The sequence below is a fragment of the Papio anubis genome, unplaced genomic scaffold, assembly GCF_008728515.1.
Source record: "Papio anubis isolate 15944 unplaced genomic scaffold, Panubis1.0 scaffold291, whole genome shotgun sequence".
Classification (NCBI taxonomy): domain Eukaryota; kingdom Metazoa; phylum Chordata; class Mammalia; order Primates; family Cercopithecidae; genus Papio; species Papio anubis.
The window spans coordinates 57,119-84,752 of NW_022163007.1; the positions used below are offsets into that span (position 1 = coordinate 57,119).

The 27,634-nt window shown below is 36.9% G+C and overlaps 2 protein-coding genes across 7 annotated transcripts in view; one reads left to right on the forward strand and one right to left on the reverse strand.

Annotated features, from left to right (window-relative positions):
* LOC116272977 (testis-expressed protein 9) overlaps positions 1–18,088 on the forward strand; it is a 67,359-nt gene extending 49,271 nt beyond the window's left edge. For all 6 annotated transcript variants that reach the window (XM_031661895.1, XM_031661897.1, XM_031661898.1 and 3 more), the window contains 2 exons: positions 16,976–17,110; positions 17,777–18,088. In XM_031661895.1, coding sequence (XP_031517755.1) covers positions 16,976–17,110; positions 17,777–17,854 — 213 coding nt within the window. In that variant the 3' untranslated portion in view covers positions 17,855–18,088. The remainder of the gene's footprint in view (positions 1–16,975; positions 17,111–17,776) is intronic.
* A 344-nt stretch (positions 18,089–18,432) lies between these two features.
* The window catches only part of LOC116272978 (meiosis-specific nuclear structural protein 1), a 33,792-nt gene continuing 24,590 nt past the window's right edge, over positions 18,433–27,634 (reverse strand). The window contains exons 8-10 of the mRNA XM_031661901.1: positions 23,956–24,213; positions 21,115–21,240; positions 18,433–18,700 (exon numbers count right to left, since the gene is read on the reverse strand). Coding sequence (XP_031517761.1) covers positions 18,608–18,700; positions 21,115–21,240; positions 23,956–24,213 — 477 coding nt within the window. The 3' untranslated portion in view covers positions 18,433–18,607. The remainder of the gene's footprint in view (positions 18,701–21,114; positions 21,241–23,955; positions 24,214–27,634) is intronic.

Genomic DNA, 27,634 nt, shown 5'->3' on the forward strand with positions numbered 1-27,634 from the left:
ATGCATAGTTTGCAAAAATTTTCTCCCATTCTATAGGTTGTCTATTTACTCTGCTAATCATTTATTTTGCTGTGCAGAAGCTCTTTAATTTAAGTAGATCCCACTTGTCAGTTTTTGCTTTTGTTGCAGTTTCTATTTCTCTCTTTGTCATGAAATCTTTGCCCATTCCTATGTCCAAGATGGTATTGCCTAGGTTGTCTTCCAGGGTTTTTATAGTTTTGGGTTTTCCAGTTAAGTCTTTAATTCATCTTGTGTTGGTTTTTGTATAAGGTGGAAGGAAAAGGTCCAGCTTCAATCTTCTGCAAATGGCTAGCCAGTTATCCCAGCACCATTTATTGAAGAGGGAGCCTTTTCCTGTTGCTTTTGTCAGGTTTGTTGAAGATCAGACAGTTGTAGATGTGTGCCTTATTTATGGGCCCTCTATTCTGTTCCATTGGTCTATGTGCCTGTTTCTGTAACAGTACCTGTCTTTGTACCATGCTCTTTTGGTTATTGTAGACTTGTAGTATAGTTTGAAGTCAGGCAGTATGCCTCCAGCTTTGTTCTTTTTGCTTAGTATTGCCTTGGCTATTCAGGCTCTTTTGTGGTTCCATGTGAATTTTTAAATAGTTTTTTCTAATTCTGTGAAGAATGTCATTGGTAGTTTGATAGGAATAGCATTGAATCTGTAAATAGCTTTGGGCAGTATAGGCATTTTAATAAATCTTCCTATCAATGAGCATGGGATGTTTTTTCCCTTTGTGTTTTTTCTGATTTCTTTGAGCAGTGTTTTGTAATTCTCATTGTAGAGATCTTGCATCTCTCTGGTTAGCTGTATTCCTAGGTATTCTTTTTATGGCAAGTGGGAATGGGATTGCTTTTCTGATTTGGCTCTCGGTTTGGCTGTTGTTGGTGTGTAGGAATGCTAGTAATTTTTGTACATTGATATTGTACCCTGCAACTTTGCTGAAGTTGTTTATCTGCCAAAGGAGCTTTTGGGACAAGACTATGGGGTCTTCTAGATACAGAATTATGCCGTCCGCAAACAGAGATAGTTTGACTTACTATTTGGAGGCCCTTTATTTCTTTCTCTTGCCTGATTGCTCTGGCAGGACTTCCAATACTATGTTGAAGAGAAGTGTTGAGAGAGGGCATCCTTGTCATGTGACAGTTTTCAAGGGGAATGCTTCCAGCTTTTGTCCATTTAGTATAATGTTTACTGTGGGTTTGCCATAGATGGCTCTTATTATTTTGAGGTCTGTTCCTCCAATATCTATGTTATTTAGAGTTTTTAACATGAAGGGTGTTGAATTTTACTGAAAGCCTGTTCTGCATCTATTGAAGTAATCATGTGGTTTTTGTCTTTAGTTCTGTTTATGTGATAAATTGCATTTATTGATTTGTGTATGTTGAACCAACCCTGCATCCCAGGAATGAATGCTACTTGATCATGGTAGATACACTTTTTGATGTGCTCCTGGATTTGGTTTGCAAATATTTTGTTGAGGATTTTTGCATCAATGTTCATCAAGGATATTGGCCTGAAGTTTTCTTTTTTGGTTGTCTCTCTGCCAGGTTTTGGTATCAAGATGATGCTGGCTCCATAGAATGAGTGGGGAGGAGTCCCTCCTTAGTTTTTTGTAATAGTTTCTGTAAGAATGGTACCAGCTTTTCTTTGTACATCTGGTAGAATTTGGCTGTGAATCCACTGGGTCCCAGGCTTTTTTTGGTTGGTAGACTTTTTATTACTGATTCAATTTGGGAGCTCATTATTGGTCTGTGTAGGGATTCAGTTTCCTCCTCGTTCAGTCCTGGGAGGGTGTACATGTCCAGGAATTTGTCCATCTCTTCTAGGTTTTCTAGTTTGTGTGCATAGAGGTGTTCATAGTAGTTTCTGATGGTTGTTTTTATATCTGTGGGGTCAGTAGTAACACTCCCTTTGTCATTTCTAATTGTGTTTATTTGGATCTTCACTCTTCTTTACTAGTCTAGTGGTCTATTTTATTAATTTTTTCAAAAAAACAACTCCTGGATTCATTTATCTTTTGACTGGTTTTTCATGTCTTGATTTCCTTCACTTCAGCTCTGATTTTTGTTATTTCTATCTTCTGCTAGCCTTGGGGTTGATACCTTCTTGCTTCTTGAATTCTTTCAGTTCTGAAGTTACATTGTTAATTTGAGATCTTTCTAACTTTTTGATGTGGGCATTTAGTGCTGCTATGAATTTCCCTCTTAACTCTCCCTTAGCCGTGTTCCAGAGATTCTGGTATGTTGTATCTTTGTTGTTATTTTCAACTTTTTGATTTCTGACTTAATTTCATTATTTACCCCAACAGTCATTGAGGAGTGTGCTGTTTAATTTCCATGTAATTGCATGGTTTTGAGCAATTTTCATAGTCTTGACTCCAATTTATTGTGCTGTGGTCCAAGAGTGTGTTTGGTATGATTTTGGTTCTTTTACATTTGTTGAGGATTGTTTTATGTCCAATTATGTGGTCAGTTTTAGAGTATGTGCCATATGGCACTAAGAAGAATGTATATTCTGTTGTTTTTGGGTGGAGAGTTCTGTAAAGGTCTATAATATCCATTTGGTCCAGCATTGAGTTTAGGTTCCAGATATCTTTGTTAATTTTCTGCCTCAATGATCTAATACTATGGAGTGCTGAAATCTCCCACTATTATTGTGTGAGAGTCTATGTCTCTTTGTAGGTTTCTAAGAACTTGCCTTATGAATCTGGGTGCTCCTGTGTTGTGTGCATGTATATTTAGGCTAATTAGGTCTTCTTATTGAGTTCAGTACTTTACCATTATGTAATGCCTTTCTTTGTCTTTTTTGATCTTTGTTGGTTTGATCTTTGTTGGTTTGAATCTTTGTTGGTTTTGATCTTTGTCTTTTTTGATCTTTGTTTTGTCTGAAATTAGAATTGCAACCCCTGCTTTTTTCTGTTTTCTATTTTCCTGGTAGATTTTCCTCTATCTGTTTGAGCCTATGAGAGTCATTAAATGTCAGATGGGTCTCTTGAAGACAGCATACCATTTGGGTCTTGCCTTTTTTTTTTTTTTTGAGATGGAGTCTCGCTCTATCGCCCAGGCTGGAGTGCAGTGGCCAGATCTCAGCTCACTGCAAGCTCTGCCTCCCGGGTTTATGCCATTCTCCTGCCTCAGCCTCCCCAGTAGCTGGGACTACAGGCACCCGCCACCTCACCCAGCTAGTTTTTTTTTTTTTTTGTATTTTTTTTTTTTTAGGTAGAGACGGGGTTTCACCATCGTGGCCAGGATGGTCTTGATCTTGTGACCTCGTGATCTGCCTGTCTCGGCCTCCCAAAGTGCTGGGATTACAGGCTTGAGCCACTGTGCCTGGCCGGGTCTTGCTTTTTTATACAGCTTGTCACTCCATGCCTTTTAAGTGGGGGCATTTAGGCTGTTTATATTCAAGGTTAGTATTGATGTGTGTGGATTTGATCTGCTGTTTTGCTGTTAGCTGGTTATCAGGTTGACTTGTTTGTGTGATTGCTTTACAGTGACATTGGTCTGTGTGGTTAAATGTGTTTTTGTCTTAGCTGGTAGTGGTCTTTGCTTTCTATGTTTAATGCTTCTTTCAAGAGCTCTTGTAAGGCAGATCTGGTGGTAACAAGTTCCCTCAACATTTGCTTATCTGAAGAGGATCTTATTTCTCCTTCACTTAGGTAGCTTAGTTTGGCTTAATATGAAATTCTTGAGGACTTTTTTTTTAAAGAATATTGAATATAGGTCCTAAATCTCTTCTGGCTTTTTGGGTTTCCACTGAGAGGTCTGCTGTTAGCCTTATGGGATTCCCTTTGTAGGAGGACCTGCCCTTTCTCTCTAGCTGTTTTTAACATTCTTTCATTTCAACTTTGGAAAATCTGACAATTATGTGTCTTGGGGATGATCTTCTTGTGTAGAATCTTGCAGGAATTCTCTGTATTTGACTGTTGGCCTCTCCAGCAAAGTAGGGTAAGTTTTCATGGACAATATCCTGAAATACATTTTCCAAGTTGTTTGTTTTCTCCCCTCCCTTTCAGTGATGCTAATGATTCATAGATTTGGCCTCTTTATATAATCTCATACTTCTTGGAGGTTTTGTTCATTCCTTTTTATTTTTTTTTTCTTTTTGTTTGAGTTCAGAGAACCAATCTTCAAGTTCTGAGATTCTTTCCTCAGCTTGGTTTTTCTGCTGTTAATACTTGTGATTGCATTGGGAAATTCTTTAATTGTGTTATTCAGCTCTGCTCTGTCAGACCCATTCGGTTCATTTTTATACTGGCTCTTTCATCCTTCAGCTCTTGTACCACTTTATTGTGATTCTTATTTTCCTTGGATTGGGTTTTGCATCCTCCTGAATCTCGATGATCTTTGTTCCCATCCGTATTCTGAATTCTATTTCTGTCATTCCAGCCAGTTCAGCCTGGTTAAGAACTCTTGTTGAAGAACTGGTATGGTTGTTTGGAAGGCATATGACACTCTGGCCATTTGAGTTACTGGAGTTTCTGCATTAGTTCTTTGTCATCTGTGTGTGTGGGTGTTCTAAACTTTAACTGCAGTGTAGATTGAATATAGTCAGTACATTTCTTTTCTGGATGCTTTCACTGGGCTGACGCTTTGTTCAGGGTCTTTATTTGAAGCTGACCTCTTGTACCTGGTTTCACAGAAGGGTATGTTTCAGGTATTTTTGGTGTTAAAGCTTTGAGGAATGTGATCCTGTAGTTGGCACTTAGGCTTATTGGTCAGTTGGTAGACTCTTGCTTGGTTGTGTGGCTCCCCTATGTTTCCTCACAGTTGTAGCCATGTTTCTTCTTAATGCTGTGAAAGTGTGGGTTCCTCTTTGCTTGAGTGCTGGCTGTAGATCACAACTTGGCACTCCTGGGGTGCCCACTGCAGTTCTGGGGCTATCTCAGTGTTTATGTTCCTTCCCCAACTTGGAGGAAGCAGAGGAAGGGATCTTAGTAGTGGTTGTGACCAGAGGTTGTTTGCTTGACTACTGGGAGCTCCACCCCAGAGAGATGCGGGTCAGCAATTGCTTAGTACAATCAGCCCAGGATGGTGGGTCTGTGCGGTAGGCCCAAGCCAGGGGTTCCCTGTCTGGTGATGAGCAGTGGGGGTTGGGGTGTTGTCAGACCCATGGGAGAGGGACTGGCCTCCTCTCCTTGGGTTGACTGCAGCTTGTTGGAGGTATGGATAAAGGACTTAGGGTCTTTGCTTCTTCATTAGTTTGAGGGTGGCAAGGGCAGCTGCAGAGGCAGTGGCAGAGAGGCTTTCAGTTGCCCTTGGAGGCTCTGTCCAGGGAGTTGCCAAGTTGCCACTGGCTTGATAGCTCTGGTAGGGGGTGGCTAGAGGCTCAGGCCTAGAGTACCCTCCTGGTGAGGCGATATGGGAATGGGCACCCACATAACAGTCTGACCACTTTTCTATAGGGCTCCTATGGTATGCTGGGAGCCTGCTCCAGTCCCTAGTGACCTCGGATTTTCCAGAACCTGGAGGTATCACCAGTGAAGGCTGTGAAGCAGCAGATTACAGCCTGTCCCTCCTTCTGGGAGCTTCATCCCAGGGAGGTATGGGCTTGTTGCCAGACCTGTAGGAGGTCGCTGGAGACCCCAGTTGGGAGGTCCCACCCAGTGAGGAGGAAGGGGATTTGGGAACCTGTTGAAAAAAGCAGCCTGGCCATATGTTGGTAGAGTAGCTATGCTGTGTTCCACTTCAGTACCTGGTCACCTCAGACACTCTGAGGCCCAAAGGTTGGATCAGCTAAGTCGCCCAAATAGCAAAGATGGTGTCCTGCCCCTCTGCCTCTGAGAGTGCCGTCCCAGGGGGAATTCGCCTGGTGAGGAGGAGTGGGATCAGGGACCTGCTTAAAGAAGCAGTCTGGCCACATTTTGGGAGAGGGGCTGTGCTGTACTGGGGGAGCCCTTCTGCCCCTGGTTGGCTCGGACTCTGCAAAGCCGGAGGGCTGGAATGGCTAAGTTGCCCAAACAGCAAAGATGGCAGCCCACCCCATGCCTCCTTTAAAAAAGAGCTCCCTCTCCACCCCTGGAGCTCCTTCTTAGGGAGGTGCAATGCCGCTAACCAGTGGCTGGCTGGCGTTCCAAACCAGTGGGTCTTATCTTGTGAGGTGTCGTGGAAGTGGGGCCTGCAGGCTATCGCTCAGCCCTGTAGATTGAGCCTCTCTTTCTTAAGGGTATATATGTGGGTCTAACCTCCTACTTTGCAGGAGCTGCAGCTACTTTTGCCAGAAAGCCCCAGTATCTAAGCTCCAGGGTCTCCACGCATACCTGAGTGGCTGCTCTGCCAAGACTCCAAGTAGCTCTGTCAGTCAGACTGAAGGCCCTGGTGGAGTGAGTTCACAAAGAGATCTCCTGACCCGCGGTTACAAACAGCCCTGGGAGAAGTGTGGTTTCCCGGCATCACACATTCACTCACTGCTTCCCTGGGCGGGGGAGCATCCTCTGGCTCTGTGTTACTCCTGGGTGGACTGTTGTACTGTCTTTTCTTCATTCTCCATGGATCAAGCTGTTTCCCTGGTTAGTCCCCCATTTTGAAAATTCAAGTAATGAGGACTTGATATGTGAACAACTCGGAATAGAACCATCAGTACTAAAAATAATCTAGAGGTGTTCAAGATACAAACTTCTGACCTCAGCTCTGCACTATGGGTAATTGATTTAAACACAGTGGGATAACATTTTGTGTATATATTGCATTACTATTTATCATATTTTAAATATTTTTTTAAAATTTATTTTATTTTTTGTAGAGACGGGGGTCTCACTTTGTTGCTCAGGCTGGTTTTGAACTCCTGAGCTCAAGTAAGCTTCCCACCTTGGCCTCAGAAAGTGCTGGGATTACAGGTGTGAGCGACTGTGCCCAGCCCACTATTTACTAGAAAGTAGACTTTTGATGTCAGAATTCTTTGTGTGTGTCAGAGTCTTGCTCTTTCGCCCAGGCTGGAGTACAGTGGCGTGATCTCTGCTCACTGCAACCTCCATCTCCCAGGTTGAAGCGATTCTCCTGCCTCAGCCTCCCAAGTACTAGGGACTACAGGCACCCGCCACCAAGCCCAGCTAATTTTTACATTTTTGGAAGAGGTGGGGTTTCACCATGTTGGCCAGGCTGGTCTTGAACTCCTGACCTCAAATGATCTACCCGCCTCGGCCTCCCAAAGTGCTAGGATTACAAGCATGAGCCATTTGCCCAGTCTGATGTCAGAATTCTTAAATGTAACTTATTTTACGTTTCTGAAAAACTATGTATCTCAAACTTTTGATTTTCAATTATTTTGCCTATTTCTAGGCTTTATCTTTGAGGGAGATTTTTGGGATATGCAATAACTTTTTCCGGAGAGTCTCATCTGTATATAAATTTTCTTTTGTGAGCAGGTGTATTTTTTCCATTTTAATTATTTGTACTTTGCTTCCCATTCTGAATAGACATATAATAGTTAACAGGCAATTAAAACTATTCAAGTCTATAAATTTAAGAAAATATGACAGGGAAATAGTAAGGTTTCCAAAAAATAGAACAAGATTACCTCATAATCATCAGAAAGTTAAAGATCTACTTTAAAAAAATGATAAACTTTTTCTCCACAGAGGTTAGGAAATAAGTAATTATGCTTTAAAGTAACAGTAGCTTTTGAAATTAAAAGTCAGTAAACTTAAACCAGATGCTGTAGGAGTGCTCTGAAACACACTGAAGGAAGGAATGATGGAAGTATAGTTTAACTGGAATTCTACCTAAAAACAGGGCATTGGGTTAGATGGTGTCTTGAAATCCATTTAAAATATGACACCAGAGTTCATGTTACTTCATTTAGGAATAGGTAATTTCTAATTCTTTATTAATTCATTTAGAAATATTTATGAGGGCCTGCTAGGTATCTGCCAGACCTTTAGTGGAGGGTAAAGATATAAAAATTAAAAAAAAAAAAAAAAAAAAGATGTAATCCTTGTAGCTGTGCACCTATCTTATAATGAAATTGAATGTTTAGATAATCCATGAAGCAAAACCTAGATAATTATTGAATTTATATAATCTATCAAAGCTAAGATTGCAACTGTAATAAATGCTGTGGAAAGTATATGGTGCTTTGAGCAAGTAACCAAGCCAATAAATGGCCAATAAATGCCTTTTGTTTTTTTAAAGATCCAATGAGCATTTATTACAACTGGCTATTCTAGTTCTTTTGCATTTCCATGTAAGTTTTAGAATCACATGTTGGAGTTTTGATTGGCATTGCATTGAATCTATAGATCAATTTTGGGAAAATTGACATCTTAATAGTGTCTTTAAAATTATGAATAGAGAATATCTGTTTATTTAAGCCTTCTTCAATTTCTTCAAACTATATATATATATGGTTTCCAGAATACAGGTTTTACACATTTTTTTCAAACTTACCTCTTGGTATTTCCTATTTTTGATATTATAAATGTTCTTTAAATTCCAGTTTCCCATTGTTTGTTGCTATAATGGAGAAATACAATTTATGTTTGCAGATTGAGTCTATATCTTCAACTTTGCTGAACTCACTTACTCTAGAAGCCTTAGGATTTTCTACAGACTTTTTCTGTAAAAGACCAACTAGTAAATGCTTTGGCTTTGTGGGCTACATATGGTCCCTTGTGTATTCTTCACTGGTTTTCTTTTTTAAAATTTATTTAACACCTTCAAAATAAATCATTTTTAGTTCACAAGTTTTAGAAAAACTGACTGCAATTTCCTGAGAGATCTTACCAGGAATGAATGTTGAATTTTGTCAAATGCTTTTTTCTGGATGTATTGAAATTATATTTTTCTTTTTTAGTCTTTCAAATGTAAAAACAACCTTGTATTCCTGGGATATACTCCACTTGGTGATGGTGTATCATTATCTCTTTTATATATTATTGGTTACATTTTTGTGAATGTCTGTATACATGGGAACATAGTTCTAGTCTGTTTAGTCTGTAGTCTTGTTTTAGTTTTCTTACACATTGTTTTCATCTTTAGGTTTTTGCTTTGCGTTTGTTTTGGTTTTGGTTTCAGGTTAATGCTGCCTTTATTAAATGAACTTCCAAATCATTCTTCTGGAGAAGCTCAACTTTCAGAGAAGTTTTTGTAGGGTTGGTATTATTTTCTCTTTGAATGTCTGGTAGAGTTCACAGGTGAAGCCGTCTGGGCTTGAGGTTTTCTTGTGGAAAGATTTTATACTTCAAATTCTATTTCTTTAATAGATACAGAAGTATTCTTTATAGAGGCTATATTTTATTGTGTTTTGGGTGTTTGTATCTGGTCAAGGAATCTGTCCATTTCATTTATGTTGTCAAATTTACTGGCATACGGTTTTTTACACTAGTTCCTTATTTTCCTTTGAATAGTCCTCCTACATTCCTGTGGGTCATTCCCCCCTCACATTCTTGTATTGATAATTTGTGTCTTTTTTACTTTTTCTGATCAGTCTCACTAGAGGTTTACTAATTCTGGTTTTATTGATTTTCCTCTACTGGTTTTTTTTTTTTTTTATTGATTTCTGCTCTTCTTTCCCTCTCCTTACTTTTGGGTTCAATTTGTTCTTTTTCTAATTTCTCCTTTTTTTCCCCTCTAGACAGAGTCTTGCTGTGTCGCCCAGGGTGGAGTGCAGTGGCGCAAACTTGGCTCACTGCAACCTCCGCCTCCCGGGTTCAGGCAGTTCTGCCTCAGCCTCCTGAGTAGCTGGGATTACAGGCCCCCGCCACCATGCCTGGCTAGTTTTTTATTTTTAGTAGAGAGGGGGTTTCACCATGTTGGCCAGGCTGGTCTCAAACTCCTGACCTCGTGATCTGCCTGCCTCGACCTCCCAAAGTGCTGGGATTAAACAGATGTGAGCCACTGCGCCTAGCCTCTTTTTCTAATTTTTTAAAATGGAAGTGGAGACTATTGATTTGTATCCTTTCATCTTTTCTAATATAAGCATTTTAAATACTGTAAATGTTTCTCTATGAATTTCCTTAGCTACTTCCCACCAATTTTGATTTTTTGTATTTTCATTTTTATTCTATTCAGAATACTTTCTAATTTTCTTTTTTATTTCCTCTGAGCCATGACAAACTTTAAAAGTTTGTCATTTCATTTTTCAAATATTTGGGGATTTTCCCCAAATAGCATTCTTACTGATTTTTAATTCCATTGTGGACAGAGAATGCATTTGGTTTTACTTGAATCATTCTAAATGCATGGATACTTTTTTTGGCCCAGAATATGGTTTAAATTGGTAAATATTTCATGTGCCCTTGATAGGAATGTGCATTCTGTATTTGTTAGGTGGAGTATTCTATAAATGTCAATTATGTCAAATTGCTTGATAGTGTTGTTCAACACTTCTGTATCTTATGTATTCTATGTGTCCTTGTTCTATCAGTGATAAAGAGAGGGGTACTAAACTCTGAATAGAACTGTGAGTTTGTCTATTTTCCCTTTCAGTCTCATCAATTTTTGCATCATGTATTTTGAGACTTGGTTATTAGGTGTATTAATACCCAATATTTAAGAAGATTGTTAAATCCTCTTGAATGAATTGACCTCTTATTATTTATTTTTATTTATTTTTGTTCCTGCATTCTGATACAGGTTGAGTATCCCTTATCTGAAATGCTTGGTACCAGAAGTGTTTTAGAAATGCTACAGTGGACATTTCATCTTTGAGCATCATGTCAGCACTCAAAAAGTTTTAGATTTTAGAGCATTTTGGATTTCAGACTTCAACCTGTATTAACTTTATTTGATATTCATGCAACTGAAGCTTTATTTTAGCTCATGTTAGCATTGTCTTATCTTTTTCCGTTCTTTTACTTGTAACTCCTTTGTGTCTTCCCGTTAGCAGCATCTAGTTGACTTTGCTTCAATATCTGTCAAAATCCTGTCAAAACAAAAGACTGTCAAAATCCAATCTGACAGTCTCTTAACTTTTTAACTGAGGTGCTTACACCATTACATTTAAAATGATTAATAATATGGTTGGGATTAAGTCTGTTAGCTAGCTATTGTTTTTATTTGGCCCATATGTTTTCTTTCCTTTCTTTGTGAATTGCTTTTTTAAAGATTCCATTTTATCGCCTTTATTAGCTCATTATCTGTACCTGTTTGTATGCATTTCAGCATTTGTTATATATATATATGTTTATCACTGTCTACTTCAAGTAATATAGCATTTTAGAATAATTTAAGAGCCTTTTAGCAGTATACTTCCATTACCCCCCACCCACCTTTCTGCTATTGTCTTATGTTTTATCTATAAACTACATTGTTAATTTTAAAAAGTTTTTTATTATTATACTTTAAGTTCTAGGGTACATGTGCACAATGTGCAGGTTTGTTACATATGTATACATTTGCCATGTTGGTGTGCTGCACCCATTAACTCGTCATTTACATTAGGTGTATATCCTAATGCTATCCCTCCTCCCCCCTCCCCACAGTAGGCCCCATTGTGTGATGTTCCCCTTCCTGTGTCCAAGTGATCTCATTGTTCAATTCTCACCTATGAGTGAGAACATGTGGTGTTTGGTGTTCTGTTCTTGCGATAGTTTGCTGAGAATGATGGTTTCCAGCTGCATCCATGTCCCTACAAAGGACACGAACTCATCCTTTTTTTATGGCTGCATAGTATTCCATGGTGTATATGTGCCACATTTTCTTAATCCAGTCTGTCACTGATGGACATTTGGGTTGATTCCAAGTCTTTGCTATTGTGAATAGTGCCACAATAAACATACGTGTGCATGTGTCTTTATAGCTATGATTTATAATCCTTTGGGTATATACCCTGTAATGGGATGGCTGGGTCAAATGGTATTTCTAGTTCTAGATCCTCGAGGAATTGTCACAAGGTTTTCTACAATGGTTGAACTAGTTTACGGTCCCACCAACAGTGTAAAAGCGTTCCTGTTTCTCCACATCTTCTCCAGCACCTGTTGTTTCCTGACTTTTTAATGATTGCCATTCTAACTGGTGTGAGATGGTATCTCATTGTGGTTTTGATTTGCATTTCTCTGATGGCGAGTGATGATGAGCATTTTTTCATGTGTCTGTTGGCTGTATGAATATCTTCTTTTGAGAAGTGTCTGTTCATATCCTTTGCCCACTTTTTGATGGGGTTGTTTTTTTCTTGTAAATTTGTTTGAGTTCTTTGTAGGTTCTGGATATTAGCCCTTTGGCAGATGAGTAGATTGCAAAAATGTTCTCCCATTCTGTAGGTTGCCTGTTCACTCTGATGGTAGTTTCTTTTGCTGTGCAGAAGCTCTTTAGTTTAATTGGATACCATTTGTCAATTTTGGCTTTTGTTACCGTTGCTTTTGGTGTTTTAGCCATGAAGTCCTTGCCCATGCCTAAGTCCTGAATAGTATTACCTAGGTTTTCTTCTAGGTTTTTATGGTATTAGGTCTAACATTTAAGTCTCTAATCCATCTTGAATTAATTTTCGTATAAGGAGTAAGGAAAGGATCCAGTTTCAGCTTTCTACTTATGGCTAGCCAATTTTCCCAGCACCATTTATTAAATAGGGAATCCTTTCTCCATTTCTTGTTTTCGTCAGGTTTGTCAAAGATCAGATGGCTGTAGATGTGTGGTGTTATTTCTGAGGGCTCTGTTCTGTTCCATTTCCTAATGTAAACATTTACAACTACAGGTTTCCCTCTTAGCAGTGTTTATACTCTGTCCTATAGTTTTGGCATATTGTAGCTTTGTTTTAATTTGTCTCATGATTATTTTCCAATTTCCATTGTGATTTCTTATTTGAGCCCTTGGTAGTTTGAGTATTTTGTTCAATCCCCGCATATTTATGGATTTTCCAGTTTTCCATCTGCTATTGATTTCTAGTTTGAATCAACTGTGATTGGAAAATATAGTTTGTATGATTTCAGTCTTATAAAATGTGGGGAATGTTCCATGTGCACTTGAGAAAACTGTATTCTCCTCATTTATTTTCATTAACATCTTTGTTGAGATATAATTCATATACCATACAGCCCACTTAAAATATATAAATAAGTTGTTTTTTGCAGTCACAAAGTTGTGCAACCATCACCACAATCAATTTTGCAATTTTATCACCCCAAAAAGAACCTCTGTACCCATTCACAGCCATTCTATATTCCCCCAACACCCTGCACCACATGCTAGCCCTAGGCAACCACTAATCTACTTCCTGTCTCTCCATATTTGTCTGTTGTGGCATATGATTCTATTTTTTCTTTATTATTTCAGTCTTTTTGGGGGAACAGGTGGTGTTGCTTACACAGATAAATTCTTTAGCGGTGATTTCTGAGATTTTGGTACACCCATCACCCGAGCAGTGTATACTGAACCCAATTAATCTTTTATCCCTCTCACCCTTCACCCATAAGTCCCTAGAGTCCATTATATCCTTCTTATGCCTTTGTGTTAGAGAATTGTTTTTTATGTCTCTTAAATCTAATTGGTCTGTAATGTTGTTCAAGTCCCTTATTTCTTTATTGGTCTTCTATCCAGTGGTTCTATCGATTATGGGAAATGGGGTATTGAAGTCTACTTTTATTGTAGAGTGGTCTTTTCTCCAAGTCTGTCAATGCTTCATATATTTGGGCACTTTAATGTTTGGTACATATATAATTGTATCTATCTTCTTGCTGAACTGGCCCTTTTGTTTGGCTCATATGTTCTTATATAATGTCCTTCTTGGTATGTTTTAACAGTTTTGACTTAAAGTCTATTTTGTCAGATATTACTGTAGTCACTCCTGTTTTCTTTTGGTTACAAAATTTCAGATTATCTTTTTCCATCCTTTTACCTTCAATCTATGCATATCTCTGGATATAAAGTTAGTTGCATGTAGACAGCATAAAGTTGGAATTTAGTTTTTAAAAATCCATTCTTCTATTCAATTTATTTTGGTTAGGGAGTTTTGTCCATTTACATTTAAAGTTATTGGGAGGCCTGTTGCTATTTGTTCACAGTTTTCTGTATGTCTTGAGGACTTTTAGCCTCTCATTTCCTCCCTTATTGCCTTCCTTAGTGTTTAGTTCATTTTGTGTAATGATGCAACTTCAATCGTATATAAAGACTCTACTGCTTTTCAGCCCCTGTCCTACCTTGTTTTACTGGTGTCACCAATTAGATCTTTAGGTTATGTACCCGTTAACAAAGACTTATAGTATGTTTTATGCTTTTGTCTTTTAAATTCTATGAAAGAATGAAAAGTGAGTTGTCAACCAAAATTAAAATAATACAGGCCTTTATATTTGTCCAAATATTTACATTTACTGGAGAATTTCATATTTGCATATAGCTTTGCATTATTGTCTAGTATCCTTCTGTTTCAACTTGAAGGATTTTCTTTAGGATTTTGTAGGGAAGATATAGTGGTAATGAATTTCCTCAGCTTTTATCTAGGAATGTCTTTATTTCTTTTTCATTTTTGAAGGATACTTTGCTGGATATAGTATTCTTCTAGGTGTTTTTTCTTTCAGCACTTTAAGTATATCATCCTACTGACTTCTGGCCTGCAAAGTTTCTGCTGAAAAATCTGTTGATAATCTTACAGATGCTCCCTTGCATGTGATGAGCCATTTTGTCTTGCTGCTATCAAGATTTTCTCTTTGACATTCGACTGATTAAAATGTGTCTTGCTGTGGAGTCTCTTTGGGTTTATCCTACTTGGAGTTCATGGAGCTTTTTGTATTTGTATATCCATTTTTCCTTAAATTTGGCAATTTTTCAGCTATTAATTCTTAAAATAAGTTATTTGTCTCCTTTTCTCTCTCTCCTAAGATTACACTAATATACATATTGGCCCACTCGATGGTGTCCCTTAGCTGCTGTTCACTTTTCTTCTTCATTCTTTTACTTTTGGCTTCTCTGACCTGCTCATTTCAAATGACCTGTCTGAAAGCTCGCTCATTCTTTCTTATACCTATTCAGCAGGTATAAGACCTGTTCTGCTGGAACCCTTCAAGTGAATTTTTCAATTCAGTTACTGTATTTTGCAGCTTTAGAATTTGTTTTGTTCTTTTTTGTAATTTTTGTTGATAGTCTCATTTTATTAATATATAGGTATCCTGATTTCATTTAGTTGTCAATATTCTCCTTCAGCTCATGGAGCATATTTATGGCAGTTATTTTAAAGTCCTTGTCTAATAAGTGAGAAGCCTTTGTTTCTTTAGGATAAATTTCTGGATATTAATTTTGTTCCTTTAATATGGTCCATGTTTTCCTGTTTCTTTGGATGTCTTGTGATCTTAACGTTGAAAAATGGGTGTTTGAAAAACCAGTCAGTTCTCTCAGTCTTGCAGACTGGCTGCATGCAAGCAAAGACCTTCACTAATCAGCGTGGTGTAAAGTCTTGAGGTTCTCTCAAACCTTTTCTGGGGATGTGTCTTTCCTGGGCCTGTGTGTTTTTATTCCAGTTTTCCATACACATGGCTTCTTTTAAATGTCCTAATTACCTAAAAGTCTCACCTACTTCTCACAGATTTAGATGCTGTATTGTATTCCTCTGCCCATAATTTTTTGCCACCAGGTTCCTGCAGTTCTGTGGACTCACTGCACCTCTCACATTCAGTGGTACCAACCACCTGTTTCTGCAGCTTCCAACCTGATATCCAAATGACGCAGCTGTTCCCATCAGTACTGAGTCAGGCAAGACAGATACCAGTCCCTCAGGCAGGCCCCAGAAAAACCAGAATGTTGCAAGCAAGTCTACTCTTTTCCTTCCATTCCAAGGGAGGGAACTGGGAATTGGGTGGCTTCTTCCTGACTGTGCTGTGCGAGGGAGTATGTGGGGAAAGGGTAAGAAAAACACCATGACATTTCCTACTATTTTGAGTATGGCCTTTTCTTAGTTAGGCATTCTTTTGGTTGCTTCTGCTGACTGACTGGTTTCTAGAGCTCTCCCAAAGCTACTTTGGTCTGGGTATCATATATTCAGTCTTTGAATGGGGTGAGCAAAGGCCTGGAGCTTCCTAATCCACCATTTTGCTAATGCTGTATCTTTTAAAGAGGTGGGTTTTTTTTGTTTTTTTTTTGAAAAGAAAAATTCTATACACACACACACATATATCTATAGATAGATTCCACATTACTATTTCTATTTTTTTCTCCATCTTTTTTATGTGTGTGTACAGAGATTCAGATTTCCTTCTGGTATCATTTTCCTTTTGTATGAATTACTTCCTTTAACATTTCAAGTATAGATCTTCCTATACTTAATGATTTCTACTGACCCTTTTTCTGCTTTGCTCAAATTGCTAAAGACCTTATCCAGTCCATTTTTACCAAGATTACAAACTTGGTCTCCCCCTTGTCATGGGAAGTGGGTAAATTCTCTGCTTAGCTAAAGACTACAGCCATTTCCTTTCACAGGTACCTAGGTGTCTTACCCTGTAAATGGTATTTAGATGTCTGCCAAGCATTTGAGGGAAATACGTATGCATGTTTTGAGGGGTCTCTTTTTTCTAGAATTTCCTACTTAAAAATTTGTACCACCTTGGCAGCCCTGCTCTCTGACTCCTCAGTCCAAAAAGACTACTACTTTTTGCTTGAGTTCTTATCTCTGTGAACCCACGAACTGGAAAGCGCTTTCAGGAGAAGCTAGTTGAATGTGGATCTAAACCAGTATTTCTGCTCTTTCAAAGATCATACCACTTCCAGTTTCTACTTATTATTGATTATTCATCTGTGCCTTCAAATATATTTTTTAAAATTCACAAATCCAGAGTTTATGTTGGTTCAATACAAGCTACTTTGCTGTTACTAGAATTAGAACTGAGTTATTTTTAAAACTTTTTTAAAAATGGGAAGTACCTGAGCATGACTAAAAGCTATCAAATTCCAGTAATTCGATAATGGAAAGCAATTTTTATCTACAAAAAAATTTATATTTCAGTTTTAAAAAGTACTTTTTATTACTGTTGTGATGGTAGTCTATAATTCTGTCCATTGAAAGGCTGTATATTAAAAAAGAATATATGGCACTTTTTTTTTCCTTTTGTAGGACATAGCAAATGAAGAACATAAAAAAATTGAAGTGTTAAAATCAGAAAACAAGAAGCTAGAAAAACAAAAAGGAGAATTAATGATAGGGTTCAAGAAACAGTTAAAATTAATTGATGTTTTAAAAAGGCAAAAGGTGAGTCTGTCGTTAAAGTTAAATCATCATATTATCTGTACCTTTCTTACTAAACAATTCAGCATTTTTCACTTTAGGTATGTTTAATTTTTGACATCTTTAGGCACTGAATTTCATATAAAATGCATTATTCATATGAAATCTAACATGTATAGTGAGATGTATGTATGTGTCATCTAAGCAAGTGGATATTTTCACATAAGTAAATTAGTGTAGAAAATGGGACTGGAAAATACAGTACAGGTATGTCTCAACTACAGAAAGTACCACATTAAAGAATGACTGTTATCTTAGGGGACTGTTTGCCTCTTCAAACCTTAGAGTGAACATTGCTTCCAAACCACTGTTGCTGCTTTATCTAAAAATTCATAGTTCTGACACTTTCCTTCTTTGCAAAGGTCAGGTATTACAATATTATAGAATTATTATCTTAAAAATAAGTTGGTTCAATACTACTGTTAGACAAAAAGTATTCTATAGGTTGGTCCTTGAATGTAATTACTACCATTTCAAATATCATGCTTATTGGAATTAACAGTATACATTCCTACAACAGAACTTACATTCTGACAATATATTATCCACACATTTTTACAAACTTCCTGTTGTTTGGTGGCCTACTCTTAATACTAAATCAGACAATACTGATTTTTTTTTTTTTAACAGATGCATATTGAAGCTGCCAAGATGCTGTCTTTCACTGAGGAGGAATTTATGAAAGCACTTGAATGGGGAAATTCATAAGTGATCCCTACTTCAGTTAGTCTCTATGACAGTATGTGGTGGATACCCATTTTACTTATTGTAATGGTTTGAATTATTTTTACTCTTCATAAGTAATATAGTTGATTATGAAATCAAAATAATTTCAAAGAATTCCCTTTTTAGATTTGGGAGATATAAAACTGATGCATTATTCTAATATGTAGTAACTATTAGAAAAAATTTTGTAAAATAAAGCAACAATTTAACTTTTGATTCTGCTATCTTATGACTTATTAGCTATTTTTGAGTTTGTTAGGTTCTTACTGAACGTGACAATTAAGCACATTAGATAATAAAATTCTTGACTCTTTTCATTTACAGTTCTCCTCCCTTCAAGTAGACCGAAAAAGATGCTTTAAAAGAAAATTCCAAATATTTATTTCCCTGGCTAAATCGAGTAAGGAAAGTTCCTAAATACAGAGAGAAAGTTAGTTCACTTTGGGGTAGAGGTCTGTATTAGTCAAGGTACATATACTGTCTTGAGGATGGGGATGCAAACAATGCTCTGTAGTGTGGTAGAAATCGGATTTTCAAATTATCAGTACAAAAAATAACAGTTTGATTAAAATTAATTTTTATCTGATAATTGTTTACAAGTTATAAATTCAGTGATGACTTACAAAATCCAAATAGACAATGGATTCCTACTGCCACTGAACTGTAAAACAAAAGTTATGCTGACATCTAGTGGTAACATACGAAAAATCTAGGGTTTACCCAATTTTGATGTTATCATTTGTCTTCACAAATTTCACTCCTTTGCTGATACACTTTCCTAAACTCTTCACCAAGCAGATCAATATCATCCTCTTTTTTAAATACTCCCTACAAGAAAAATATTTTGTGGGTTACTTTTGAATATCAGAATATTTCACTAAATGCTTTTAAGACTGACAAAGACATGAGGTTAGTAAAGTTATCGCCAAGGTAATGAAATCTGTTCAATAGATTAATGAAACTTTAAAAAAAAATCAACACTTTTCAAAAAAATAAGACTTTACATATATATTGAATATTCATAGACTGACCCAATTTTCTGATTTATCAGCTCTAGTGTAGGAGCTTGTCATATGAATCTGAGCTCTTCTACAAGTTCTACTGCTTGGATTACCTAGATAGGAAGGCACTTCATCTATAGTGTACCCTACCCTTTTCTTTAAATAGCTCTATAATATGATATAAGGGTGAGCTTCGATAGATTCATGCATGGGATTAGTTCTTCATGTGTCAGTTCTATGGCTAATCAGCAATCAATCAGTCTTGCAGAAAAGAATTCAGGTTTGGAGCTAAGCCATTTAAGCAAACCCTCTGGAATTCTTCACTGTTCTATTTTTCTTTTCCCCTATAGTATACTGCAAAGGGCTCTTTAAAACAAAATTAAATATTTACTTATCTTGCAATCTAAAGAATTTTAAGGATAACTGAGGTCATTTGGCGCCATTAGGATCTAAAGGATAAAGATCATTTTTGGATATCAAGTTTTTTTTTTTTTTTTTTTTTTTTTTTTTGAGACGGAGTCTCGCTCTGTCACCCAGGCTGGAGTGCAGTGGCCGGATCTCTGCTCACTGCAAGCTCCGCCTCCCGGGTTTACGCCATTCTCCTGGCTCAGCCTCCCGAGTAGCTGGGACTACAGGCGCTCGCCACCTCGCCCGGCTAGTTTTTTGTACTTTTTAGTAGAGACGGGGTTTCACCGTGTTAGCCAGGATGGTCTCGATCTCCTGACCTTGTGATCCGCCCGTCTCGGCCTCCCAAAGTGCTAGGATTACAGGCTTGAGCCACCGCGCCCGGCGGATATCAAGTTTATTAATCACTCCTGCTGCCTCCACAATTATTTCCTCTACAAAAATATCACATCCCAAAGACATTCCTATAGTTTATATTTTATGAAATTTATTAATTACATGTGGATTTTATCATTAATACATCATTTTGCATTCCTTAATCCTATGTAACCAATTAGACTATCAAAAGTCCTGTGGCCAGGCAATAATTACCTATATATTTTATATATTTTTCCTTCCTTAGCACCAGATTGAATGTAAAATATGCACTTGATTCTACTGAATAAAATATGAAACGGCATTTCTATAGCTGAAAGATGGTGATCTTATTTATATGAGTCTAGATGTTTATGTGTCCTATGAAACTGTTACTACTTTTTTAAGACAGGGTCTCACTCTGTTGCCCAGGCTGGAGTGCAGTGGCAAGATCAAGGGTCACTGCAGCTTCAACTTTCCAGGCTCAAGCAATCCTCCAACCTCAGCCTCCAGAGTAGCTAGGACTACAGGCGTGCATCACCACATCCAGTTAACTTTTTATTTTGTGTAGTAATGGGATCTCCCTATGTTGCCCAGACTGGTCTTGAACTCCTGGGCTCAAGTGATCCTCCTGCCTCAGCCTCCCAAAGTGCTGGGATTATAGGCATGCATCACCATGCCCAGCCAGTTACTATTTTATTTGAAGTCACAGTGTGTCTCAGGTATACATTAAAATTCACTATCTTCTGGAATTTTAAAAATCAAGTTTAACTAGTTACAACTTCCTACTATAGAGCAGATCTGTCTCAGACTCGGTTCAAGCATGTTCCTATTACTGGTGTTACCAATGACAATGTTTTCATACACATTCTCAGCTTTGGCGTATAAGTACCACAGTTGTTGTAGGGTAGCTTTAGATTTCATATACTAAAAGGGGAGAAAAGAACCTCTAAAATACAAACTCATGCCATGTGTGGTGGCTCATGCCATGTGTGGTGGCCCACACCTGTAATCCCAGCACTTTGGGAGGCCGAGGCGGATGGATCACCTGAGGCCAACAGTTTAAGACCAGCCTGGCCAACATGGCGAAACCCTGTCTTTACTAAAAATACAAAAATTAGCTGGGTGTGGTGGCAAACGCCTGTAATCCCAGCTACTCAGGAGGCTGAAGCAAGAGAATCACTTGAACCTGGGAGGCGGAGATTGCAGTAAGCTGACATTCTGCCACTGCACTCCAGCCTGGGTGATAAATAAAGTACAAATTCAGTAAATCAAGCTCATACCTCTAATAATGTGCCAAGACCAATCATTGTAGATATACTGAAATGGGCCCAGAGAGGTTCAGTGCCTGGACAGGATCCCATCACTGCTTCATAACTGAGCAAGAAGTGAGCAAAATCTAGGCACTCTAAAATCCAAATACCATGTTTTTTTCATTATTAAAGGTCATGAAGATTACAACTTGAGATAAATCTCACTTACTTTAGGGAGATAGCCTAGTAAGTTTGTAGCATGCTCTTTGAGAAGTTTTAGCCTTTCTTCTTCAATAATTGCATTAATAAATCCTTGCCGCCTTTGCTGCAACTGCCACTCTTCTAGTTCATGTTGCTGGAAATGCAGATCAAATTTTGTTATCACAAAGTACATTAATCTTATACGAAGTTTTCAAATAAAACTACTCATGCAATGAATTAGATAAAATTGATGAACTATTTACGACACTAAGTTCAAAAGATTCTAGATAATATATATTTTATGTCTGTACACATATCTGTAGTCTGTACACATTTTTTACTATCATTATTCCTTTAAAATTACAAGGAGGCAAACAAATATTTTCAGGAAAGTGTCTTCATTACCAAGGGAAAAAATATTCAAAGGAGTGACTGCCCTGATACAGTAAATATTTACTGAATGCTTACCATATGCCAGATGCTGAAGAGTTTTCAGTGTAAAACAAAAAGTGAATAAAGAAGATCAGAAATATCTAAAAGATATGAAATATATATTTAAAATATATATATTTTAAAAATATATATATTTTAAAAAAATATATAATATATATATATACATTTTAAAAGATATGAAGCATGAGAATTCCACTAGTATTTCTTGGGAAAGAGCTCTTGAATACTCGTAATCACATCAAAATTCTGGGCCATATAGAAAAGATGACTTGAACTACGTGAAAGAACAGTAATCTACTAAGCCACTGTTAATTTGAGACTGTACTTGCATTCAAACCTAATTCTATCTTAATTCACCCATTCCTTATAAAGAAGAGATACAGGAAAGTTCTGTAATGTTACAGGGGAAAGCAAACTTGATAGATTTTTGTCCAATGGTAGAGTCTAATTTGGGCTAATGCAGGATTTCCTAAGAAGGATCTGGTAGGCCACATTCAATGTTTATCCTAAAAAGAAAAATTTAAAGTAAATTAAATAGTTTAGGTAGTTATGAAATCAACGTATCCATTTAGGACAAATTCTGAATAGCTTTGGTGGTAGGTAGGAAACTACCTCCTGGGAAGTTTCAGATTTTGTCTGACCATATGATTTTTGTAGAGGTAGACAGAATTATAGATACCTATTTAGGAATATCTCTGAAATCCAGAAAACATAGTTAGACCTTATAGGATTGTATAATGGTGTTAATGAGTTTCATCATGAAGATCTGTCCTTGCCTTGGGGGCAGAACAAAAATGCTGCCCAATCTAACTGACAAAACTAAGCCGACAGCTTCATATTGGGAACATTTATAAGTCTTTAAAAATTAAGACATAAATTATTTGTATAAGTGTCTATGCATTAGGTGACTTTATCTGATTTCCATTTAGTTTTTAGTCTGATTTCTAGTTAGTTGTCTTGCTAATTTTTCCAGGAGCTTTCTCCTATCCGAAGTACTAACCAGGCCTGATTCTGCTTAGCTTCTGAGAACAGATGAGCTCCAATCTGAAATATAACAGCACTTGTATTCCCATAAATTTCTCATATTTGAAACATTTGCATTATTTTGACTCCTACTTTGTATAGTTTTAAAAGAAGTCATGTAAGTCTCACTGAGTCTTCCTTTTAAAAGTAAATTCTTCTCTTCCTACCAGTTTTCAGAACACCTACATATTATCCATTTGGTTCTTAAACCACGAAAATCCAGTGAGAGAATATAAGTATTTAGTTTTACGGATGAGACATAAATCAATGTGTCCAAAGCCAAAAACTTAATTCCCTCTCCAACACTTAAATCTGCATTTCCAACTAGTAATCTTCCCCTGGGCCACGCAAATCATTCTGGGTGGACAAAATAGAATTATTTGCCCCCTCAAAATCATTTCTTTTCCTCTATACTCTTTCCTTAGGATATCACCCAGTCACCCATTAAAGACGGTAGTAATACATGGACACAGGGACAGGAACATCACACTGTGGGCCTGTCGGGGGGTAGGGGAGGATAAGGGGAAGGGAGAGCATTAGGACAAATACCTAATGCATGCAAGGCTTAAAACCTAGATGACAGGTTGACAGGTGCAGCAAACCACCATGGCACGTATATACCTGTGTAACAAACCTGCATGTTCTGCACATGCATCCTGGAACTTAAAATAAAAATAATCAAAAATAATTAAAAAGATGGAATGACAGTATTATTTATTAGTAGTATCCTTAAGTCTTCTCTCACCTCTCTAGATCTCACTGGTCACCAAGCCCCATCAATTCTATATCCTTAATATCTCTTGGGTGGATCCCCTCTCCATTTGCATGGGTTTCACCAGTTGTCACTGGGATTATTATAATAACTTACTTACTGATCTTCCTATCTCCAAGCTTACTCATCTCTTATCTACCTTCAATGCTCTCACTTGAATTGTCTTTCAAAGTGCAGATCTTAACATACAGCTTTCCAATCTTCCGTGGCTTCCCTTAGAAAAGCCCACCTTCTTAAAATAGCATGCAGGGTGTTCATGATCTGTTTCTCTCTCTGCCATACCAAAACATCCATAGCTCTGTAACCTATTATCACATGTACATGACATATTTATAATTACTTTTTATATATTTTTCTTAACCAAGACCATAAATTCATGGGTGACATGGACTTAGTTTTATTTACCTTTCATGTTCTCAATACCAACCAGTGTTTAGCACATAGAAAGCATCAATAAATATTTTCTAGAAGCAAAAATGGTCAGAAAATTTATATATATATTAGTAAACATACTAACATTGTCTGGCATATAAAGCTTCTCAGTAAATGTTTAGTGGATGATACATGAGCTAATTGCTGTTTAATGATAACGACCAAAAAAACCCCACAACTTTTTCTTACTTTGTCTGCAAGGAATTGTTGGCGACGTTCTTCAATAAGTTTTTCCACAGCTCTCCTGTGTTCCAGCTGCTTCATTCTTTGTTTCTGAGCATTCATTAATTCTATCCGATCATCCTCAGCAAATTTAGCTAGCATAGTTTTTCTAAAGTTCTCCTCTTCCTCTTTTGCAGCCTGTAGTACTAATTCCTTCAAGGCCATTTGTTCTTCAAAATCTTGCTTCATCTCTTTTTGCTTTCTCAGTTTCTTTTCTGCTTCTTCCTAAACAACAATACAGCTAAAAGTTAATTTAGTAACTATTTGCTTACACCAGATTTATAAGGGAAGAGTGATAGAGTTTGGTTAAATTAGTATTGGTTAAATTTAGTATTACAAACTGAGAAAGTTATAAGGCTTTTCATGATAACACATTGTGCATCCCTTTAAAACTAGCTGGATAAAGAATATGTTTACCTTTGGATTGTTTTCTGCTACTCATGAATAAATTTTATATTTACCATCTTGTTTCTGTACTCAGTTTTAACACATAACTGCTTTGAAAAGAGCTGTTACAGAAGCTTTTTTTGCACACTTGAGTTTATTCATCTGAAATCTATGGTAACTATGAATCATTCTAGATTCTTGATTACAAAAGCTGTCCAAACCACCTATAAGTATTTTTCAGTTTCCAACTTCCTCCTCAAAATCAAAACTGCACTTACCCATCTCTAGTTTTCTAATATTCCCTTCATTCTCCAAAATTCTCTAAAATTTAAAAACAATTATCTATCAATGACAGTCAGTACTTCTTTAGGGAAATTCAAATATAGTTGGAGCAGTTAAGTCCTTTCCTATGAGCTTTTATTTTCTGAACATTTTATTATGAAAAATTTCATACATACTAAAAAATATAATTTTACAATGGTCACTCACTTCTAAATAATTCATGGGCCAAAGAGGGAATGCCAAGGAAAATAAATACATTGTAGTTAATAAAAATGAGATAGCAAAATTTGTGAGATGCTGCTAAAGCAGTTCTGAGAGACATTTATAGCACTAAATGCATACATTTAGGAAAAGGTATATGTAGCACTAAATGCATGTATGTAGGAAAAGTCTCAAATCAATAATCTAAGCCCCCACTTCAAGAACCTATAAAAAGAACTGTAAAGTAAACCGAAAATAAGCAGAAGGAAGAAAATAATAAAGAAAACTGTAGAAATCAATGGAATTAAAAATAGAAAATAGACAATTATCAGTGAAACAAAAGGCTGGTTCTTAAAAAAATCAGTGAAATGGACAGACCTTTAACAAGGCTGACCAAGAAAAAAAAAATTAATGAATAAACAAATTACCAATATCAGGAATAAAACATAGGATATCACTAGAGACCCTACAGACAACAAAAGGATAATACAGGAATACTACAAATTATTATACACACATAAATTTGACAACTTAGACGAAATGGATCACTTCCTTGAGAAACACAAGCTACCAAAACTCACCAAATGTGAAATAAGGTAATTTGAATAGTCCTATCACTATTAAGGAGATTGAATTAATAACTTGAAATTCCCCCAAAATAAAACCCCAAGTCAGGATGGTTTCACTGGAAAATTCTATCAAATGTTTAACACCAATTCTACACAATCTCTTCCAGAAAACTGAAGAGGAGGAAACATTTCCCCATTCATTTTATGAAGATAGTATTACCCTGCTACCAATATAAAAAATTACAGACCAATATTCCTCATGAATATGGATGCACAAATCCTTAACCCAATATTAGAAAATAGATCATACATTAAAAGAATTATTCACCATGACCAAGTAGTGTTTATTACAGGGATACAAGGCTGGTTCAATACTCAAAAATCAATCAATGTAACATACTAGGTTAAAGAAGAAAAAGTACATAATTGTATCAGTAGAAAAAAACATTTAACAAAATTTAACACTGCTTCATGATAAGAAGCCCTCAGAGAAATAGGTATAGAAGAGAACTTCCTCAACTTGATAAAGAACACCTACAAAAAACCTATAATTAACATTATACTTAATGGTTAAAAACTTAATGCTTCCCCCTAAGATCAGCAACAAGGAAAGGTGATGTCTACTCTCATCACTCTTCTTCAACATAGCTCTAGCCAGTGGTGCTGGAAATTTTAGCCAGCATGTGAGGTAAGGAAAGGAAATAAAAATATACAGATCAGAAAGGAAGAAACAGCCTGTACCTCTGGGCAGAAGACAGGCCTGACTATGTAGGGAAAAAAATTCCTACAGTTAACAAGTGAATTCAGCAAGGTTGTAAGATACAAGATAAACACAAAAATATCAATTCACTAGCAATGAGTACACGGACACCAAAGTAAAAGTTCCATTTATAATCGCTCAAAAAATGAAATACTCAGATGTGACCAAATGCATACAGGATTTGTATGCTGAAACTAGAGAATCCTGATGAAAAAATTCAAAGATCTAAATAAAGGGAGAGCCAAATTGTGTTCATGAATTTAATATAGTGAATTTATCAATTCTCCCCAAACTGATACTCATATTTAATTCAATTCCTATCAAAATCCCAGCAAAAATTATTTATAGAGATTCTTCAAAAATTCATATGGAAAGGCAAAGGAACTAGAATAGCGAAAAAAATTTTTTTATTTTTTTTTTATTATTTTTTTATTTTTTATTTTTTTTTTTGAGACGGAGTCTCGCTCTGTCGCCCAGGCTGGAGTGCAGTGGCCGGATCTCAGCTCACTGCAAGCTCCGCCTCCCGGGTTCACGCCATTCTCCGGCCTCAGCCTCCCGAGTAGCTGGGACTACAGGCGCCCGCCACCTTGCCCGGCTAGTTTTTTTTTGTATTTTTTAGTAGAGACTGGGTTTCACCGTGTTAGCCAGGATGATCTCGATCTCCTGACCTCGTGATCCGCCCGTCTCGGCCTCCCAAAGTGCTGGGATTACAGGCTTGAGCCACAAAAAAAATTTTAAGACTTGCCGTATAGCTGCAGTATTCAGAACTGTGTAGTATTGGTGGAGGGATGAATACATAAGGACCAACAGAACAAAATAGAGACCACAGGAATAGACCCATACAAACATGCCAGCTGTGTTTTAAGAAAGGTGCAAAAGCAATTCAACGTTGGAGAAACAGCCACTTCAACAAATGGTGTGGAACAATTGGACTAAATCCAATGGCAAAAACCATATTTGACTTAAGTCTCATAGTTTGTACCAAAAATTAAAACAGATCACAGACTGAAATGTAAAATGGAAAAGCAAACACACACACACACACACACACACAACAAAACACAAAAACAAAAACAAACAAAAAAACTTTTAGAAAAAAGACAGAGAAATTCTTCAAGAACTAGGCAAAGAGTTTCTAGAGTTGACACCAAAGGCATGATCCATAAAAAGAAAAACTGATAAAGTGAACTTCATAGAAATGGAAAACATTTGCTCTAAGAAAAACCATGCTCTAAGATCAGGTTAAAAGGATGAGAAGACAAAGCTACAGAGTAGGAGAAAATATATGCAAACCACCCACCTGACAAAGGACTAGTATCTAGAATATATGAAGAACTCTCAAAACCCAACAATAAATGGACAAACAACCCAATTAGAGAATCAGCAAAAGACACAAAGAATTATTTCACCAAAGGGGATCTTACACCGAAGAGGATGGCACATAAGC